Consider the following 17,610-nt stretch of genomic DNA (forward strand, 5'->3'; position numbering starts at 1 on the left):
TTCCCCTGTTCTCCTCACATTCAGTGTGGAAGTGGTATGCTTTTGTTTTGCTTTCTTTCTTCCCCACTCTGTTTGAAACACACTCTCAAGTTTAGAACAAATAAATAGGAGGGTAACTAGCTAATTACTTATTGAGAAAGTCATAAACAGGTTTTCCCCTGTTCTCCTCCCATTCAGTGTGGAAGTGGTATGTGTTTGTCTTACTTTCTTTCTTCCCCACTGTTTGAAACACTTTCTCAAGTTTAGAACAAATAACTACAAATATCCAGTTTATTAAGAACCGATAATCAAGGGACGACTGTACTAAAAACAAAAATGCTAGTCAAAGATCCTCCGGTGAAAGGAGTGTGCTAATGTTTTCAGGAATACACATCAAATATGCTCGTAAAAGATCCTTGACAGGACAGGAGCACGCTGCTGGTTTTGGGAATATTACAAAAACACTATAGCTGGGATAGGCTCCAGCATGCCCACGACCCTTGTGAGGATAAGGGGTACAGAAAATGAATGGATGGATGCATGGACAAAAACACTATTGAAAGATCCTCCAATGACAGGAAAGCATTTAGGTTTTTCGGAATCTCCTGCAAAAAAAAGTTATAGTCAAAGATCCAACAGCAACGAGACATTTTGCCGTTTTGAAGGAACAACTATTAAAAAATAACAGTCATACAACCTCAATGTGACAGGAGTATTTAAGGACCTAGTGCAAAAACATGAGTCAAAGATGTTGTATATGACAGAACTGCAAAAACCTTAGTTCATTTAGGTTCATTTAACTACCTGACAATCTTGCAGTTCACCTACTCGGAGAGAAAAACAAAACAAAAGAGAATGACTGACAATGGATTAGTCCTAATTTGAATAACACAGCAAGAACAGAATTGTATGAATCATTAAGGCACGCCTGCAAACCACGTTCATTTGCACTGAAGCAGCAACAATTAGGCAACTCATGCATTAACGGATGAAAGGGAACTGGATAAACAACTATTTGTCACTTTAACTGTGATCACAATAATTCCGTAGACTAACCTGACAGTGTATAAACTTATTGAATGCAAGTGGAAAATAATAGTCACCTGATGGTATGACGCAAGGGAGACCAGAAACAGAAAATAGTGAGTCTAAGTACAAAGTAGTCAGCTCACAGTACAATTTTAAAAGACAGCTGCCATATATTATTTGTGTAGTATTATAAAATATTTGTTAAAAAAAGACTTCTGGTTAGATGATTGAGCAAAGACAACAAAGAAGCATGTATCGTTTTTTCGCAACGATTTAACATTTACATATTAAAGTGTTCATACTGATGATGATAAAATTGTGATTTATTTACATAAATGTAACTTAGTTCTGATATATACAGTATAAATTCATTTTTTTTCAATGTGGCCGTAATACTGAACAAATTCATCATTCATACACATGATATGTTGATACAAACTGTATGCACTCTGCAGTTTCATTTCATGTATTCATAAAAGGTATGCTGGAAGAGCATAAGAGCTTGCTTTATTCTCTGCCATGCACTGTGACACCCTGCTGTCAGGAAGGAATGCTTGCACGGCGGAAATGACACAGGGAGGATAACAATGGAAACAACTGCTCATTGCAAGCGACATACATGCATGCACATTCTTGTGCAATCCATATTAAAAATACTACAAGTACATGACTCAGGGTGAGTTGGTTGATTAAATGCTCAACAGTTCTTTTCCACAAACTCGGAAAAAGAGTTGGGACTTTTCAAGGAAAAATAAAAATAGTACATGACAGATGGTGCAATTTAATATTTGCCAATTTTGAAAAAAAAAATGTGGGAACTTCTGCTTGTTATTTGAGTCAGAAAGGTTCCAGTGAACATCTCTAAAACAATGGAGGGGTAAGATTCGATTTTCTGCACATGTAAACGTGATGTACAGTACTTCATGTTAATGTTGGAAATGAACTCAACTATGACACCAGTTTTGAAAATGTATCCATACAAACAATATACATATAATATACATTTTGTCAGACATCATGATCAGAGTAAAATAAGATCAGTATTAACACAAAGTTCGGTACATTGAAGTGCATACAGTATTAACACAAAGTTCGGTACATTGAAGTGCACAGAGTCCAAAACAACTTGAGCAATTTTAAATATAAGGAAACAAACATTATGCGACCTTACCTGGCAGTTTCGCAGAGGAAATGATTATGGCGTCAGCTTAAAAGCTTCCCGGTGGCGTGAAAAGGGGTTGTACAAAGCTCGAATCTGGTGCCGACTCGTAGCACCCTACATGCGGTTAGAGTGAAAGAGGAAACGCCTGTCAACAACACACACAGCCCGCATTGACTTAGTAGTTAAAGGGCTGCAGCGAGCTTGACACGAATTCACTAAAGTCGAAATGTTAACTAAAACGCCTTTAACACACAAATAAAAACTAAGAAATATCGCGAATGAAGAGTTTTAAATGAAGTACTTAAAAAATATAGTTCTACGCGGCGAGTCCATACCGAAACTAGGAAAAGGCTAGCGTTTCCATTTCCGGTCACGTGGCTTTATGTGTTGCCTTCATGGCCGCCCATCAACACAGTGAAAATGTAAAATGCTTTATGTGTTCAAAATACTTAAACAAAAAAAAACAAACAAATAATGCTCAAGTATTTTACCTTTTTGCTTTGAAGTTTCGTTACACAGTTTTACAGTGGTTACCATGTTTTTGTTTAGATTTTTTTTTTACACAAGAATGGTTTTCACTTTTAGTTCATGTCAATGTTGTGCTGTTGACACAAAAACACAAGGCCTCATTATACTTACTGACAAACTTTATTTATACGTTAGGAACTTCAGTTGTACAAAGCATCAATGCGTGTACAGTTCATGTACCCACAACATAATACAACACATACAGTCAACAAATACAAACCATCAACATTAAAAAGAGAGAGAAGGATTTGTTTTTCCAGTCGTAAACCTTTTACACTCGTAACAATGTTTTGCACCTTTTGATTTGACACCATGGCATACACAAGAAATGTCATTATGCAGTTTTGGGAACCCATGCAAAAAAAATTCATGACGCAATTTGTTTAAGTTGACTTTTTCCTCCCAAACTTGTCACACAAGAATATTTGTTCTCTTTTGCCAAGTGTTTATTATATTTTTTACACACCGTATGCAGGTATGTTAGATTCTTGACACTTGTGTGTGTTATATCTCCTTTTTCTTTGAAGTTTTTAAAAGGTTTGACCATTTTGGTTAGTTTTAGCATACACAAGACCTCATTAGGCAGTTTTACACTGGTTAACTGGTTAACAGAAAGTTAGCTGGGTGCATGAAAACAGCAGATCAACAGAAAGTTAGCTGGGTGCAGTAAAAGATCAACAGAAAGTTAGCTGGGTGCGCCAACACCGCAGATCCGGAGGCAAGGTTCAATAAGAAAGCCTTAAACATGTTGAAAAATGTCCAGGGTGTACCCTGTCTTTTGCCCAAAGACAGCTGGGGTAGGCTCCAGTATACTCCCATGGCCGTACTGAGGATAATGGTTCAGAAGATGGATGGATAAAAACAGTGGTTGTCTTGCAGGCATTTCTACCTTCTTAAAATATGTTTGTTCTGTCAATTTTTACTGCTGTTAAAACTGTTATGTATTATTTTTATTAATTCCTTTATTAATTCATTTATTCATATTTTGATTCATTTTTTTCAATTTTTATCATGTATATTGACGCTACAATAAACATTCTTTATTCTTTTCTTTCCAATTAGAAACCAAGTAGTCTTGTACAGTACACGTTAAACACGGCAAGTGAACAAATTATCAGTAATTGCTGAGCCATTGGCTGGCGACCAGTCTAGGATGTACAGCTGGGATAGGCTCCAGCATACCTCCACGAGCCTAGTGAGGATCAGCTGCATATAAAATGAATGGATGGATGGAAAAGTGGTAGGATAAAGTCACCACTACCTTTTGCTGCTCCTTTGAAATGTGCAGTGCAAATATGTGTGGTTAAATTTGTTTTTAATCAAGTAAGCCATTAATTGTGCATATTTTCGTAAATTTCTCATTCAAAATCAACACATTTACTCCGTTTACCTCTTTAAATCTCACAGCACAATTTCCAAAGAACATTTTCATTTTGGCACTCCTGCGTTTCCGTACACCCGGAAGTTGTGTTTCACAACTAGCAAGCAGCGCACAAGTCCGGCGTGACATTCACCGGGTTGTTGGGGGGGTTGACCAAAGGCAAAACGACCACCACTGTGTGTTCTTGCCAAGATGAGAGTTCTTCAAACGGCACTTTATTTAACAAAAAGGCAAGCTCTTGCTCCAAGATGCGTCACTCTGAAGAAGGTAAGCTAAAGCTGTCTCTCTGTGGTAAACAGACGAGTTTAACGACCCCTGTGTCATGACTCCAGGTGCTCATCGGCAGCTGCCGGTCATGCTCCTCCGGTGTCCACCCCAACGAGATGATCCGCAATATCGGAATCTCCGCGCACATCGACTCGGGGAAGACCACCTTGACCGAACGTGTGCTCTACTACACGGGAAGGATAGCTGAGATCCACGAGGTTTGCATCACTTCCGTTGAAAGCTAGCACTAATTGGCATATTTAGATGAATGGGTTTTCATTGACTGTGTTATATAGGTGAAGGGAAAGGATGGCGTTGGAGCCACAATGGACTCCATGGAGTTAGAGAGGCAAAGAGGCATCACCATCCAGTCAGCTGCTACCTACACTATGTGGAAGAACCACAACATCAACATCATTGACACACCAGGTACGAAAACACTACTAAATGACAAAATTTACAGTAAACACATATATTTTTTTATCAGGTCATGTGGACTTCACCATCGAAGTGGAGCGAGCGCTGCGTGTGCTTGATGGCGCCGTGTTGGTTCTCTGTGCCGTGGGTGGCGTCCAGTGTCAGACGATGACGGTGAACCGGCAGATGAAACGTTACAACGTGCCCTTCCTCACTTTTATCAATAAACTGGACCGCATGGGCGCCAACCCCGGAAGATCCCTGCAGCAGCTGAGGTGAAATTGTGTTTGTTTTGTTAAACAATCTCCACCTCTGTTGTGTACATTGTTTGTTAACACTTTGCATCTGTCTTTAGGACCAAATTGAACCACAATGCAGCCTTTGTGAACATCCCCATAGGCCTGGAGGGGAACATGAAGGGCATCATCGACCTTGTAGAGGAGAGAAGCGTGTATTTTGAAGGACCTTTTGGGTAACATATGCTTAATTAATTCATTCATTTTCTACCGCTTTTCCTCACGAGGGTCGCGGGGGTGCTGGAGCCTATCCCGGGCGAGAGGCGGGGTACACCCTGGACTGGTGGCCAGCCAATCACAGGGCACATATAGACAAACAACCATTCACACTCACATTCATACCTATGGACAATTTGGAGTCGCCAATTAACCTAGCATGTTTTTGGAATGTGGGAGGAAACCGGAGTACCCGGAGATAACCCACGCATGCACAGGGAGAACATGCAAACTCCACACAGAAATGGCCGAGGGTGGAATTGAACTCGGGTTTCCTTCCATTGTGCAGCCTCAATTCAAATCTATATGCCAATATTTTATATGAGAAATTAAAAGGATTATGCAAAAGACAAGGCAGCTGACGTCAATGCAGCATATGAAAAAGCTTTCAGCAATGGGCACATCGTAGAAAACACATTTTTATTGTGGAGTTCATGACAATTTGGCGTCACCAATTAACCTAGCATGTTTTTGGAATGTGGGAGGAAACCGGAGTACCCGGAAAAAACCCACGCATGCACGGGGAGAACATGCAAACTCCACACAGAGATGGCCGAGGGTGGAATTTAACCCTGGTCTCCTAGCTGTGAGGTTTGCGTGCTAACCACTCGACCACCATGCCGCTTTTTAACTTGACTGTGTAATAAATTGTTCTTATTTTCAATTATTTGGTATATGTTATAATACAAGACAGCATGGACTATTCACATATGTCACACTGCATGTATTCTGCATATCCCTGTTCTGCAGTCAAGTCATCCGCTACGACGAGATCCCGGCAGATTACCGATCAGAGGCTGCAGACCGTAGGCAGGAATTGTTTGAATGTGTCGCTAATGCCGATGAAACCTTGGGAGAGATGTTCTTGGAGGAAAAGATTCCAAGCAATGATGAACTTAAGGTAAAAAAAAAAAAAAAGATAAATGTAAGAAAGCTAAACTTCCCATGGTATATTAAAGTCGGTACGGTCATTTTACTTTAACGGGGCTGAATTGTGAACATTCGTACTAGCAGATGCCTGAGTGTGTATTTAACTAAAGTCACCATTTGTGCTAAATGCTAGTGCATGCATGCTTATATTATCACCATATAGACAATATATCATGTTAATATTGCGATGAGATGCTGCAATTCACCAACTAGCATCACATATATAACTACAATTTCCATAAATGTCACTTACCTGTCTTTTCAGGCCGCAATCCGCAGGGCCACAGTGAAGCGTCTCTTCTCGCCAGTGCTAGTGGGAACGGCGCTGAAGAACAAAGGTGTTCAACCTCTGCTGGACGCTGTACTTGATTTTCTGCCCAACCCAACCGAGGTCAAAAACTACGCCATCCTCAATAATGAGTAAGTGTGGATGGATTCTTGATGACAGGCAGTTATATTATATATATATATATATATGCATGTCTTGACTATAGCCTGTTTTTTGTTTGTTTTTGTAACAACACAGAGATTCCAGTGAGACATCAAAAATCCAGTTGGACCCTAAAAGAGACGCCGCAAACCTCTTTGTCAGTCTAGCTTTCAAACTGGAGGTGTGTACTTGTCTTGTTATCGCCACCTATGTATTGTCCTTCCCACGATATACATGATGTACCCCCCCCCCCCCGCCCCCCCCCACCCTCCAACAGGCGGGTCGATTCGGTCAGCTGACATACATGCGAGTATACCAGGGATGCTTGAAGAAGGGGGAGTACATTTACAACACACGCACCAACAAGAGAGTGCGTGTGCAGAGGCTGGTGCGTCTGCATGCCGATCAGATGGAGGTAAGAACAGCTGGAGTATGTATGGTGTATACTTACGTACCTTGGTATGCTTTGGAAGTGAGCCATAGCGATAGTTATCTCAGTACGCCGCCATGTTTGGAAAATTTTTGCCTTCATCGGGTGCTCGTTGAAAGTTTTAATTGTAAATAATAGCGGTGTTATGATATAGATTTATATTCTATTTGTACCAGCAAAGACTTCTACATTGTACGTTTAATGGTTTAATTTCACTTGAACATGCATCAGAGTACAATTGAATGCATCACATAATCAGTTCACAGTTCCACATGTCCAAAAGGAGTAGGAAGAAGCAAAGCTTATTAAATCCTACCCCTCCATTTGGTACTTTTTACAATCAGTAACTGTTACATTTGTTCACTTCCTGCTTTCCTAACATAGTTTAAGTTTTTTTTTTGTCACGTACCGAAGTACGAGGTGATATGACCATCCAATGACATAATGGGTACCATAGTAAGTATCAATATAGTGATATATATAGCACATCATGACTGGTTCAAGACTCTTCATCCTTGTATTTAGCAAACATCAACTGCTTGTATTGTTTCTTGAATTGGCTCATCGTTGTGCAATGTTTGAGTTCCTTACTCAATCCATTCCATAGTTTGATTCCACATACTGAAATGCTATGGCTTTTTAACGTAGTCCTAGCATATAAGTGTTTCAAATGTAGTTCTTCCCTGAGATCATATTTCTCCTCTCTTGTAGAGAAGTATTGGATGACATTTTTAGGTAATTGGTTATTTTTAGCCTTATGCATTATTTTAGCTCTTTGAAGATGAACTATATCAGCAAGTTTTAGTATTTGTGATTTTAGAAATAAGGAGTTAGTATGTTCTCTGTAGGCGGCATTATGAATTATCGTTACTGACCTTTTTTGCAGTACATTTAGCGAGTGAAGATTGCTTTTATAGTTATTACCCCATATTTCCACACAATAAGTAAGATATGGTAGAACCAGAGAGCAATAAAGAGTGTGGAGTGATTTCTGAGTCAGAACAAGTTTTGCTTTGTTCAATATTGAAATATTTCTGGCCACCTTATGTTGTATATTTGTAATATGAGGCTTCCAGCTCATATTTTCATCTATTGTGATCCCCAGAAATTTATTTTCGTTCACCCTTTCAATGTCTACACCGTCTATTTGTATTTGCTGGTGCGTGTCCTTTCTGCTGTTACCAAACAGCATGATTTTAGTTTTACTTAGGTTCAAGGACAAGCTATTATTATTAAACCATCTTTTTAATATGACCACTTCTTCTCTGACCTTGTGTGCTCCCTCCGGAACAAAAAGCAGTGGTATCATCTTTTTAAAGAGTGCATATGTCACAGCAAATCTAATGGTTGTGCCTGACCTTTTTATGAAGTGTGTAAGCATGTGTTGTCTTTCAGGATGTAGATGAGGTGTATGCAGGCGATATCTGTGCTCTGTTTGGTATTGACTGTGCCAGCGGAGACACTTTCACATCCAAGACCAGCGATAACCTCTCTATGGTAACTCCCTTTTTGCATTGAGATACAGTGGTGTGGAAAAAGTGTTTGCATTCATCCATTTTTGGTATGTTTGTTACATGTGTATGTTTTAGGTCATCCAACAAATTTTAATATTGGTCAATGACAACACAACTGAAAACAAAATGCAGTTTTTAAATTGTACTTTTTATTATTTAGGGCAGGGGTTCCCAAACTTTACCGACTTGGGGCCCACTTGAAAATCTAAAAAATGTCCATGGTGCACCTTTGTCCTATAAACAGTACATAGACGAAATGCTGCGTTCTCACAGCACTTATTATTATTATTATTATTATTATAAAGATTCAGGATTTAAATGAAAGTAGGGGGATAAAGGAAGCCCAAACTTTTAATCTAATTAATTCTCATACTTTTCATAACTGCATTCAAGACTGGCATGGTGACCAGAGAGCTACATTCTAATCATAAACTGTATAAGGTACCTAAAATATTGTGGTAATATTGTGTGTATATTGTATATACAGGTCTATAACACTCAAATGGTTATTACTTAGGCCTATAAATATTTTTTATAATGGTGTATAGATATATAATATAGTATATATACATTGCATAGTGTGTGTGTAGTATATAATAATAATTTAAAAAAGAATATTTGCAAAAATAAATATTTTTAATGACCTCTTATGGCCCACTTGCAGTACCACCACGGCACACCAGGGAGCTGCAGGCCACATTTTGGGAATCACAGATTTAGGGAGAGAAAAAAAAGTGTCTTTCTTATAGTGGAGTCATGACATGAACACTGACCTTAACTGAGGCAAGCAAGTTAGGCCTGCTGTTCTTTGGATGTTGTTGTGGGGTCTTTTGTGACCCCCTTGGATGACTTGTCACTGCGCTGTTGGGGTCATTTTGATTGGTCGGTCACTCATGGGAGGATTCACCACTGTTCCATGTTTTCGCTGTTTGTGGATAACGGCTCTCACTGTGGTTAGCTGGAGTCCCAAAGCTTTCGAGGCTTTTCTCAACTGATATAGTTGTATTATCATTGACCAATATTTACATTTGTTTGATGATCTGCAACATTTAAGTATGATAGGGCCAACACTTTTTCACACCACTGTATAATTGCTGTTAGTTATGCTTCTCACTCCTTGTTCCTGTTGTCCCTTCCCAGGAATCCATTCACATCCCAGATCCTGTCATTTCCATGTCCATGAAGCCAACCAACAAGGTAAACAGTCACCGTAAATTGTTCAAAGTGATCATCTGTAAAGAATCATTACTTAATTCAACATCTTTCGTACCAGAACGACTTGGATAAATTCTCGAAAGGCATTAACCGTTTTACTCGAGAAGATCCCACGTTCCGGGTTCATTTTGATACGGAAAGTAAAGAGACCGTCATCTCGGGCATGGGAGAGCTGCATCTCGAAATCTACTCCCAGGTACTTCTTTTATATGAACTTTTAATGTATTTTCTTTTAAGAACATCTTTCAAGTCAACCTTGTGTTGTGTTTGGTATTTCAGAGGATGGAGAGAGAATATAACTGTCCCTGTGTGATGGGAAAACCTAAAGTGTCTTTCAGGGAGACGATCACTGCACCCGTGACGTAAGTACTGATTCCCAACACACACACACACTAAACTATGTAATCAAATGTATACTGACACTCCAACTACAGCCATCCCTTTTTTATCATCGTTTATTGGAGAATTTCAGACCTGTGAATTTCCGCAAGTTATTTTTTGTTATAATTTTCGAGTGTTGAAAACCTATTTATGAAATTATACTCCTTATCCACCAATAACATTAACAGTGCGGTGTGTTCACGACCTTCAGAGTTTAGAACATCAACATCACATTTCATTTTTATGCTTGAAAGTGCTTCATTTAACGCAAAAATATGTGAAATTTGCTTTAAAATGCATACTTTTGACGAAGAATTCATTCATTCATTTTCTACCGCTTATCCTCACGAGGGTCGCGGGGGTGCTGGAGCCTATCCCAGCTGTCTTCGGGCGAGACACCCTGGACTGGTGGCCAGCCAATCACAGGGCACATATAGACAAACAACCATTCACACTCACATTCATACCTATGGACAATTTGGAGTCGCCAATTAACCTAGCATGTTTTTGGAATGTGGGAGGAAGCCGGAGTACCCGGAGAAAACCCACACATGCACAGGGAGAACATGCAAACTCCACACAGAGATAACCGAGGGTGGAATTGAACTCAGGTCTCCTAGCTGTGAGGTCAGCTCACTAACCACTCGCCCACCATGCAGCCCGTATTCAACCACAGAGCAGCAATTTTTGAAAAACCATGTAGAACAAATAGCTTTTGTCTACATTGTGTACATCAATGGAGGGCAACAATCTGTGGACATATTTTATTGTTTTTGAAAATATACTTGAAAGTATTGCATAGTACTGACTGAACATCCAACAATGACAATTTCACTCACGTGGAGAATGAGGAAGTGTCATTTAGCTCAATGGTTTTAGGGTTGGGATTTATTACAGTGACGGCAATTGGAACTTTTCTCCATCTTCTGCACCTTAACGCCCTCTAAAGGAGACCAGGTAACCAGCAACTTCCAGGGAATGATTTCCTGCAAAAAAAACCATTACCCATGAAAAATAGGCACGGTCGATTTATTCATTCATTCTCTACTGCTTATCCTCACGAGAGTTGCGGGGGGTGCTGGAGCCTATCCCAACTGTCTTTGGGCGATAGAGGCGGGGGTACACCCTGGACTGGTGGCCAGCCAATCACAGGGCACATATAGACAAACAACCATTCACACTCACATTCATACCTATGGACAATTTGGAGTCGCCAATTAACCTAGCATGTTTTTGGAATGTGGGAGGAAGCAAAACCCACGCATGCACGGGGAGAACATGCAAACTTCACACGGAGATGGCCGAGGGTGGAATTGAACCCTGGTCTCCGAGCTGTGAGGTCTGCGCGCTAACCACTAGACCACTTTGCAGCCCTGTATAAAATTCATTCAGGCATTTTCTTACACTCATCCTCACGAGGGTCACGGGGGGTGCTGGAGCCCATCCCAGCTGGGCGAGAGGCGGGGTACACCCTGGACTGGTGGCCAGCCAATCACAGGGCACATACAGACAAACAACCATTCACACTCACATTCATACCTATGGACAATTTGGAGACGCTAATTAATGTAGCATGTTTTTAGAATGTGGGAGGAAATCGGAGTACCCGGGTAAAACCATGCAACATGCAAACTCCACACAGAGATGGCCGAGGGTGGAATTGAACTGTAGTCTCCTAGCTGTGAGGCCTGCGCGTTAACCACTCGTCCACACGATCGATATTGGCCTAAAAATTAGAGCTATGCGAGATGTTCTGATGGTGTATGATTACCTGAGACACCAGGTCATGCAGCAGTACATGATAGTCAAACTTCAGCTGGTCCTTCTCAGTTGCCTGCAACACACACACACACACATTGGATTCCTTCAATCAAGATTGTGAGCTGAGAGAATAACATACCAGCTGCGTGGCGTTGTCTACTTGTGCCATGTTGTACAACGTGTTTTGGGTGGATTCTCTGAACATCACGAAACTGGACGCAACCGTTCCCAGATGCCAGAAAGGTTCATGGTCCGGCTCGATGTGCCCATTACTGTCTGAGGAGATGGGAAAGAGTATATTGGTCATCTTATACAATATCCTGCCGATGTACTAGTATCATACCAGGCAGGTTCTGTGTAGATAGGCTGTGATTCATATTGTACTTTTGGTACAATGCCTCCTCTTGAGCGCTTGTGTCGATTTTCAAGAGCTCGTCACATGATGAAACCTGGACCTGTGGCCAATGTTCAGTCTTCTCTCCTCCGGGAAATAAGACCTCTGCAGTGCAGGCCAGTGTAGTCTGCAGGAGAAGTCAATTGAAATGAGAGAGGGCAGAAAAAGGGAAAGCCAGTCAGTAAACTATATGAAAAATGTCTCACAAAAGATGGTAAAGCTCAAGTTTGTGAGGCGTTCATTCAACAATTTATTATTATTATAGTATGTTATTATTATATATTATTATTATTTATTATTGTGGAAAAATACAACAACAATAAAACTAATATTTAACAATAGATAGAAAAAATAAATAATAATAATAAATAATTTAAAAAATAATTGTAATAATTTGAATAAATAATAAAAAGTATTGCATGTGCGTGTGGGCAGGTAGAGGGGCTTATTTGGCATTCAGCAGTCTACTTCCCATGCCAAATGTACTAATGCCCTCTACCTGCCCACATTAACAGAAAACGAAGATCCCTTTAATATTGGAACATAATGTGAAAAAAGTGACAATTTCAAGAATCATCACATGTCATTTTTGTCACAAAAATAGCCTTTGTTAATCCCAAAATGAAATAATTATTCATTTCAAATCATGAAGCAGGAAGTCTGGCGCCTCGGGGTAGGCATCCATCAATTTTCCCCCTTACTAGGATGGCGGGTGGTATGCTGGAGCCTATCCCAGCTGACTTTGGGCGAGAGGCGGGGTACACCCTGGACTGGTCGCCAGCCAATCATAGGGCACATATAGATAAACAACCAATTTATTATTATTATTATTATTATTGTTGTTGTAGAAAAATACAACAATAATAAAACTAATATTTAACATTAACAGAAAAGTAAGATTCTTTTAATATTTGAACATGATGTGAAAAAAGTGGCAATTTTATAACAAAGTCAAGAAACATCACAAGTAATTTTTGTCACCTGTAAAAATAGCCTTTGTTAATCCCAAAATGAAATAATTATTCATTTCAAATCATGAAGCAGGAAGTCTGGCACCTCTGAGTAGGCATCCATCAATTTTCACCCTTACTAGGATGGCGGGTGGTATGCTGGAGCCTATCCCAGCTGACTTTGGAGGAGAGGCGGGGTACACCCTGGACTGGTCACCAGCCAATCTTTTTCCAAAGCTATGATGCTAATTTCAGTTCAAAGCAAAATAAATTGTTTTTTTTTAAGATCTCCAGTGAGCAAGTAAAAATAGTCTGGAATAAACGGAAAACTCTACAAATTATTCTCCAGCAAATTTGTTTCTTTGGGAGTAGGGGACGGCCCGGTCATACTCACTGTGCCACACTTTGGAAAACCCTGATTTACGGCGTATTGAGTCATTCCTGTAGTGTTAAACTGTAAATACGACTTACATTGTGAACCATCTCCTGCACAGAAAGCTCCAGGTGATACTTTCTTCCTGAGTCGGACACATCCTAAACGGAAAAGAGCAAACTTGTGAATCATCGCTTTTGGCTCTAAGTTCAGTACTTTTGTGTCCCACTGACCTCTGCGTTGGCGCGAAAGACCCTCTGCAGTCCGAACACTTTATACGGGGAGCCATGTTGGGTGTTGATGTAATGCTGGACCACTTTGGCTGCTCTTTGAGCAGGGTAGTGACTTGGATTCAGCTCTCCAGTCTCCATCACTTCCTCCTCTGCCTCCACAACCACAACAACCACAGTTGGCTGGACAAAAAAAAAAAAGTCAAGAAAAGGAATAAGTTAAAACAGTCTCTTTTGTACTTTGGTCCTTCAGGTGTAAAAGGGGTGGGGCTTGTGCCTCATGTTAGTTTCTTTAGATAAGAAACCACAAGGGATATTGCAACACATACACGTACCTAGAGGCAAAGTAGTAGAGAATACTTGTATTTATTAATCAGGAAATTCCAGTTAAGTTGGGTTCTTGCCTGAAACTTGTCAGCTGAGATTCCCTCCCTCTTTCTTTGCTCGTCTGTTCTGTTCAGTCACTTGTTCCTTATGAAGTTAGAAAGATTCTCCCCCACTTCCCGTTTCGAGCCCTTTCGGTACCGCCCACTTTTAAAGAGACAGCACTCTTAATTCTCAAAGCAACCAACGTCACTATTTAGGATTAGATAGTCATTAGTTTGACTTGTTTTTCTCAATTGAAAATGTTATTTTTTTAACTTTTACCATATTGTCTCCAGGTTTGACTACACCCACAAGAAGCAGTCTGGGGGTTCTGGTCAGTATGGTAAAGTTATTGGGGTTCTTGAGCCGCTGGAGTCGGAACATAACACCAAGGTGGAGTTTGAGGACCAGACCGTGGGAACTAATGTCCCAAAGCAGTTGATTCCGGCTGTAGAAAAGGTTTGCCTTGTCTATTTTTTTTTTCAGTTTCAGGGAGAATTCAGTTCATCGTGCTCGGCTCATTCTCTGCTGTTATTTTGTTTTTTTTTTGTCATCAGGGTTTCAGGGAGGCGTGTGAGAAGGGACCCCTGAGTGGCCACAGGATCTCAGGAGTGAGATTCATCCTGGAAGATGGAGCACATCATATAGTGGACTCCAATGAGATCTCCTTCATCCGTGCAGGGGAGGGCGCCCTAAAGCAAGGTGGAGCTCATTTTTTTTAAACCCATCCTTAATAGAAAGCGGCATCCCTCTTTTCTACATAACTGTCATCCCAACAGCTATGGAGAAGGCGAATGCCACCATCCTGGAGCCTGTGATGTCCGTGGAAATTGTGGCACCTCAGGAGTTCCAAGGGGTGGTTATTGCAGGTGTGAACCGTCGCCATGGCACCATTACAGGGCAGGATGGAGCTGAAGGATACTTTACCTTGTACGCCGATGTGAGTAAAGCTCAAGCGAACCATCTCCTTTTAGTCATTGTAGTCATATTTGATTAAGTCCTTCATGTTTCATCCAATAGGTTCCACTAAACGACATGTTTGGCTACGCCACGGAACTACGCTCCTGTACTGAAGTAAGACCACATTCAAACTATCCATTATAGAGGCTTTAGTTACTGTACAGGCAATATTTTAACATTCTTAACCGTCATATTGGTGTCATGAGATCAAACAAAATAAAAAATAAACCCTTAACCCAGTGATTCCCAAAGTGTGGGCCGCGGCTCCCTGGTGGGCCGTGGTGGTACTGCAGGTGGGCCATGAGAGGTCATTAAAAATATTTATTTTTGCAAATAAATATAATATAGTTCATGATTGGAATGTAGCTCTCTGGTCATCATGCCAGGGGGTCATTAACAGAGGAGCATGTAGGATGTAGTGGCGGGAAAAATGGAGTGCAGTTGATAATATTATTATTATTATTAGCATTATTATTAATTAATATTGTTATTATTATAATGTGAGTGTGAATGGTTGTCTACATGTGCCCTGTGATTGGCTGGCGACCAGCCCAGGGTGTACCCCGTCTCTCGCCCGAAGACAGCTGCGATAGGCTCCAGCACCCCCCGCGACCCTCATGAGGAAAAGCGGTAGAAAATGAATGAATGAATTAATATTATTATTATTATTATTATTATTATTAAGTGCTCTGAGAACGCAGCATTTCGTCTTTGTACTGTTTATAGGACAAAGGTGGGCCGTGGATATTTTTTAGATTTTCAAGTGGGCCCTGAGTTGGTAAAGTTTGGGAACCCCAGCCTTAACCCTTTTGAAGAATGATACTGTCACCTTGTGGTTTGTTGTAGGTACTGCTAGGAGTAATGAGCCTGTTAAGTCCTAATAACAGTCTTTTATCTGTGTGTTCCGTGTAATCAGGGAAAAGGAGAGTACACCATGGAGTACAGCAGATATCAGCCCTGCCTGCCAAGCACGCAGGAAGAACTCATCCACAAATATTTGGAGGCTACGGGTCAACTGCCTGCTAAGAAGAACAAGTGGAAGAGCTAAGAACTTACCAGGAATTTTTTTTAGGACTTTTTATTATGACTGTATGTTCCTCGTAACACTGGCCATCATCATGCTAAGGCTCTAGTAGCTGAATGATGAGGAACGTAGGTCCACTTCCTCTGTAACATCGTATTTATTATGACATTTTAGCATCATTGTCCACCAGCATTCAAAAGAATGGTGGTTAAAGAGAAAATCAGACAAAGGAACCGTGGTTGGTTAATAATCAATATTCATAATTTATTTACATACATGACAGGAGAAAGTTTTTTTTTAATCTAACAGTTATAATGACACACTATTATGATGAAATATTATGCAAACTTCTAAATGGTTGCACGGCGGTCTCGTGGTTAGCACGCAGACCTCACAGCTTGGAGACCCTAGTTCAATTCCACCCTCGGCCATCTCTGTGTGGAGTTTGCATGTTCTCTCCGTGCATGTGTGGGTTTTCTCCGGGTATTCCGGTTTCCTCCCACATTCCAAAAACATGCTAGGTTAATTGGTGACTCCAAATTGCCCATAGGTATGAATGTGAGTGTGAATGGTTGTTTGTCTATATGTGCCCTGTGATTGGCTGGCCACCAGTCCAGGGTGTACCACACCTTTCGTCCGAAAACAGCTGGGAATGAATGAATATATAAACTGAATATTTTCTTGGAAAAAAAAACTCAGCCCCCTTTCATAACATCGGGCCCCCTCTAGGGTCCACGTCCCCCAGTTGGAAAACCACTGGGGGAAGTGTTTTTGTACTGTGTACAGAATGGCCTTGATATGATAATGGACTGCAACAAAGACAAAGTAAACATTGACTCTTTCTATACAAATTTAGTCTCCTCGTTTTAATCACCTGACTCTCTACTGTCTCTATTGCAAGGACACAAGAGTTCCTCTCACCTTCCAAAAGTTCTCCTCTCCTTCCAAGGTCTCCAGTGCACTGTTGGGATGAGCTGATGTATTTACATCATCAAGTGTCACAGTCTCAGCGGGGGTCCCACTTACTCCATTCAGCCCAGTTAACCCAGCCACGGCGAAAACGATCCACAAGGTCATGGTAGAATGCATTGCAGTCCTGGAGAAGTGGTGCGTGCAGGAGAACGACGCTCTGCTGTTGTGTAACTGAGGAGAGGAAGTGGTGAGAAGAAGAGGATGTCCAGATCCTTGCTGTCCTCCTCCTCCTCCTCCTCCTCCTCCTTGCACAATCTGCTTATTTTTGTTTCTCCAAACCCAACAACCTTGCTCCTCTTTATCTGCCTCTGAGCTTCACATTTCATCCAGTGAACGCTGATTATTTAAACGAGCAGTTATCAAGAAATGCTGGTCAATGCCATGCTTTATCATGAAATGTTGGCG

At 40.8% G+C, this 17,610-nt stretch overlaps 2 protein-coding genes across 4 annotated transcripts; one reads left to right on the forward strand and one right to left on the reverse strand.

The window, feature by feature from the left end:
• Nucleotides 1-4,155: 4,155 nt before the first annotated feature.
• On the forward strand, nucleotides 4,156-17,431 carry gfm1 (G elongation factor, mitochondrial 1). The gene is made up of 18 exons (XM_058079253.2): nucleotides 4,156-4,346; nucleotides 4,412-4,564; nucleotides 4,643-4,775; nucleotides 4,834-5,038; nucleotides 5,119-5,235; nucleotides 6,026-6,176; nucleotides 6,471-6,625; nucleotides 6,732-6,816; nucleotides 6,913-7,050; nucleotides 8,461-8,562; nucleotides 9,720-9,776; nucleotides 9,853-9,990; nucleotides 10,074-10,156; nucleotides 14,546-14,708; nucleotides 14,807-14,951; nucleotides 15,029-15,189; nucleotides 15,270-15,323; nucleotides 16,126-17,431. The coding sequence occupies exons 1-18, from the start codon at nucleotides 4,272-4,274 to the stop codon at nucleotides 16,255-16,257; spliced, it is 2,247 nt and encodes a 748-aa protein (XP_057935236.2). The 5' UTR covers nucleotides 4,156-4,271; the 3' UTR covers nucleotides 16,258-17,431.
• On the reverse strand, nucleotides 10,807-17,576 carry lxn (latexin). 3 transcript variants are annotated; one of them, XM_058079273.2, is made up of 7 exons: nucleotides 17,155-17,576; nucleotides 13,887-14,066; nucleotides 13,752-13,814; nucleotides 12,280-12,457; nucleotides 12,076-12,212; nucleotides 11,947-12,009; nucleotides 10,807-11,161 (listed from the first exon to the last, which is right to left on the reverse strand). In XM_058079273.2, exons 1-7 carry the CDS (start codon nucleotides 17,320-17,322, stop codon nucleotides 11,051-11,053), a joined length of 900 nt encoding a protein of 299 aa, XP_057935256.2. In that variant the 5' UTR covers nucleotides 17,323-17,576; the 3' UTR covers nucleotides 10,807-11,050. The 3 variants fall into 3 exon arrangements, with proteins under 3 accessions (XP_057935256.2, XP_057935258.2, XP_057935257.2); XM_058079275.2 differs by lacking the exon at nucleotides 17,155-17,576 and adding an exon at nucleotides 14,288-14,470 and having other exon boundaries at nucleotides 10,808-11,161; XM_058079274.2 differs by lacking the exon at nucleotides 17,155-17,576 and adding an exon at nucleotides 14,219-14,469 and having other exon boundaries at nucleotides 10,808-11,161.
• Nucleotides 17,577-17,610: the final 34 nt, after the last annotated feature.

Source organism: Doryrhamphus excisus, linkage group LG8, assembly GCF_037039965.1.
Source record: "Doryrhamphus excisus strain RoL-2023G ecotype Guam linkage group LG8, RoL_Dexc_Guam_v1.1, whole genome shotgun sequence".
NCBI lineage: Eukaryota > Metazoa > Chordata > Actinopteri > Syngnathiformes > Syngnathidae > Doryrhamphus > Doryrhamphus excisus.

What these genes read in the sequence shown, in the direction of transcription:
- gfm1 (XM_058079253.2), top strand. Translation starts at nt 4,272, where the DNA reads ATGAGAGTTCTTCAAACGGCACTTTATTTAACAAAAAGGCAAGCTCTT. An exon ending in GATGCGTCACTCTGAAGAAG is followed by an intron (nt 4,347 to 4,411) that starts GTAAGCTAAAGC and finishes TCATGACTCCAG; the next exon opens with GTGCTCATCGGCAGCTGCCG. An exon ending in TGCATGCCGATCAGATGGAG is followed by an intron (nt 7,051 to 8,460) that starts GTAAGAACAGCT and finishes GTTGTCTTTCAG; the next exon opens with GATGTAGATGAGGTGTATGC.
- lxn (XM_058079273.2), bottom strand. Translation starts at nt 17,322, where the DNA reads ATGCATTCTACCATGACCTTGTGGATCGTTTTCGCCGTGGCTGGGTTA. An exon ending in TGCAGGAGATGGTTCACAAT is followed by an intron (nt 12,458 to 13,751) that starts GTAAGTCGTATT and finishes CTTCTCCTGCAG; the next exon opens with ACTACACTGGCCTGCACTGC. An exon ending in ATCTACACAGAACCTGCCTG is followed by an intron (nt 12,213 to 12,279) that starts GTATGATACTAG and finishes CCATCTCCTCAG; the next exon opens with ACAGTAATGGGCACATCGAG.